The following is a 2,873-nucleotide window of genomic DNA, read 5'->3' as shown; positions in this document are numbered from 1 at the left end:
AACTGTGCATGGGGACAAGAAGGGACCTGTGCATGAGGACAGGCAGGGATCTGTGCATGGGGACGGGTGGGGATCTGTGCATGAGGATGAGCAGGGATCTGCGCATGGGGATGAGCAGGGATCTGTGCACAGAGCAGCACAGGGATGAGCAGGGATCTGTGCGTGGGGACGAGCAGGGATCTGTGCATGGAGCAGCATGGGGACAAGCAGGGATCTGTGCATGGGGACAGGCAGGGATCTGTGCATGGGGATGGGTGGGGATCTGTGCATGGGGACAGGCAGGGATCTGTGCATGGGGATGGGTGGGGATCTGTGCATGGGGACGAGCAGGGATCTGTGCATGGGGACGAGCAGGGATCTGTGCATGGGGACGAGCAGGGATCTGTGCATGGGGACGAGCAGGGATCTGTGCATGGGGACGAGCAGGGATCTGTGCATGGGGACGAGCAGGGATCTGTGCATGGGGACGAGCAGGGATCTGTGCATGGGGACGAGCAGGGATCTGTGCATGGGGACGAGCAGGGATCTGTGCATGGGGACGAGCAGGGATCTGTGCATGGGGACGAGCAGGGATCTGTGCATGGGGACGAGCAGGGATCTGTGCATGGGGACGAGCAGGGATCTGTGCATGGGGACGAGCAGGGATCTGTGCATGGGGACGAGCAGGGATCTCCCCGGCACCCGAGCCCGTGGGGGCCTGGGGGGGCAGGCAGGGGTGGGCAGGGGTGCTCCCCACACCGTGGTGGTCCCGGCCCCTCTCTCAGCCCCTCTCTGTCCCCCCCATGCAATGCGAGGAGCCACTGTGTGCACCGGGGAAGGGTGAGTACCTGCACCGGGGGGCTGTGCCACGCTCCATGGGACTGCGCCACGGGGTCCCTGCTGAGCGTGACCCCTCTCCTGTCCCCGCAGGGTGGGCTGCTGGATAACGTGGAGCAGTACGTGATGCATACGGCCGAGCACGTGGAGCTGGCCAACCAGCAGACCAAAAAGGCGCTCCAGTACCAGGGCCAGGCGCGCAAGGTGGGTGGGTGCCAGCCAGCACCCTTGGGTGCTCTCAGCCTGTGTCTGTCCCCCCCCCCCTCTCTCTCTGTCTCTCTCTGCCTCCGCTCCGCCGCCCCCGCGCCCCGTAGGGAGCCATGATCGACCGCATAGAGAACAATATGGACCAGTCCGTCGGCTTCGTGGAGCGGGCCGTGGCTGACACCAAAAAGGCCGTGAAGTACCAAAGTGAGGCCAGGAGGGTGAGACGGACTGACGGCCCCAGTGTCCCCTGCTGTCCCCTCCATAGCCCCCCACATCCCAAAGGCACCCCCAGCGTCCCCCTCTGCCCCTCAGTGTGCCTTCACATTGCCCAGTGCCCCCAGTATCTCCCCATACCCTCCAGTAGCCCTGAGCCTCTCCCGTGACCCTGGCGACCTCTTGTGTCCCCCAGCCACTCCTTCTGTCCCCCAACTGCCCCTTGTGTCCCCAGCTACCCCAAGTGGTCCCCCAGATGACCCCAATGGCTCCCACCTGCCCCCAGCAACCCCCAGCCATCCCAACTGGTCCCTGCATGACCTCCACGTGGTTGGCAGCTCTGTCCCTCTCTGTCCCCCTGCCAGCCCCAGCCCTGAACCCCCTCCTACCCCCAGGTGTGATGAGCTGGTAGGGGCTCAGCTCCTCCTGCCCTGTCCCCGGGTCTGCAACATCTCTGGCTCTTTTGGCCTCCTCTGTGCCCACCTCTGCTCTCCATCCCCCCCGCACGGGGTAGGCGTAACCGGCCCCCATCTCCCCTTTCGTCCCCTCCAGAAGATGCTGATTTTGGCGGTGGTAGTGGTGCTCTTGCTGGGGATAGTCGCCCTCATCATCGGCCTTTCCGTGGGGCTAAAGTAGACCCCAAGGCGGGGGCTGTGGTCTGTAAGTGTCGGGAGGCCGGGGATCCCCACCGCGGGGCCACGGGACCCTGGAGGGCTCGGGGACAGCGGGCAGGCACGGCCGGGCTGGCCCTGCCACCCTGCCCTGCCTGGGCTGCTCTGCCTGCCCGTGGGACCCTGTGTCCCCATGCCGGGGACTGGATCTGCGCTGGCTTTGGTTTCTGCTGCTGCCTTTGGGGCTGGGGGCGCTGGGCACCGGGTGCTGAGTGGGGGCCGGCCGGCGGCCTGGGCTCTGCGGTGCTCGGGGCTCTGCGGTGCTCGGGGCTCTGTGGCGCTCGGGGGCTCCATGTTGCTCGGTGGTCTGCAGCGCTTGGGGCTCTGTGGTGCTCTGGGGTCTGGATTTCGGCTCCGTGTTCCCCACGCCGGTCGCTGTCATCCCTGCTCCCTCTGGACCCGCAGGGTCCTGCTGCAGCCCCTCGTCCCCTTCCTCACCAGCCCCCCCGGCTGGGGGCTGACATCTCCCCCTTTCCCTCCTCCAGATGCTTCCGACCGTGCCAGTGGTGACATCTCCCTGTGGCTCCCTCCCTGGCACCTTGGCCCGAGCCCCCTCCTCTCCCTGCTTCTCCTGGACCTGCTGCCCTCAGCCCCCGCATACCAGCTCCTGCTCGGCTTTCCTCCACGGAGGGGTCCCATCACCGAAGTGCCTTCCCCGCCGGACTGTCCCCCACTGTCCCCCCCAGTCCCTGGGGTCTGCCCCTCTTGTCCGTGTGTCCCCCACAGGAAGGGGATAGGACTCCATTATTTATTTTCCCTCTGATGAGAAATCAACTTCTCCTGGTCTCCCATCTCTTGCTCGGGGCAGGCGAGGGCCGGACCCTCACCCGCACGGGCACCCCGGGAGGACGGAGGGGGATACGGTCAGGACAGGGGGTTTGGTGGCACCAGCAGCTGCTGGTGGGTCTGGCCGTGCTTTGCTGTCCCCCACACCACGGCAGATGGAGCCGCTGGGGGCCCCCCCCC

General features: G+C 66.3%; 1 protein-coding gene across 1 annotated transcript in view; it reads left to right on the top strand.

Annotated features, from left to right (window-relative positions):
- The window catches only part of LOC118452429 (syntaxin-3-like), a 4,414-nt gene extending 1,571 nt beyond the window's left edge, over positions 1-2,843 (top strand). The window contains exons 2-5 of the mRNA XM_035895644.1: positions 910-1,020; positions 1,131-1,241; positions 1,789-1,896; positions 2,393-2,843. Of these exons, the coding sequence (XP_035751537.1) occupies positions 910-1,020; positions 1,131-1,241; positions 1,789-1,872 (306 nt within the window). The 3' untranslated portion in view covers positions 1,873-1,896; positions 2,393-2,843. The remainder of the gene's footprint in view (positions 1-909; positions 1,021-1,130; positions 1,242-1,788; positions 1,897-2,392) is intronic.
- The last annotated feature ends 30 nt before the right edge of the window (positions 2,844-2,873 follow it).

Source organism: Egretta garzetta, unplaced genomic scaffold, assembly GCF_000687185.1.
Source record: "Egretta garzetta isolate BGI_Z169 unplaced genomic scaffold, ASM68718v1 scaffold1006, whole genome shotgun sequence".
In the NCBI taxonomy this organism is placed as follows: Eukaryota; Metazoa; Chordata; class Aves; order Pelecaniformes; family Ardeidae; genus Egretta; species Egretta garzetta.
The sequence above is the reverse complement of the archived record's forward strand: the minus strand, read 5'-3'. Positions and strand labels throughout refer to the sequence as shown.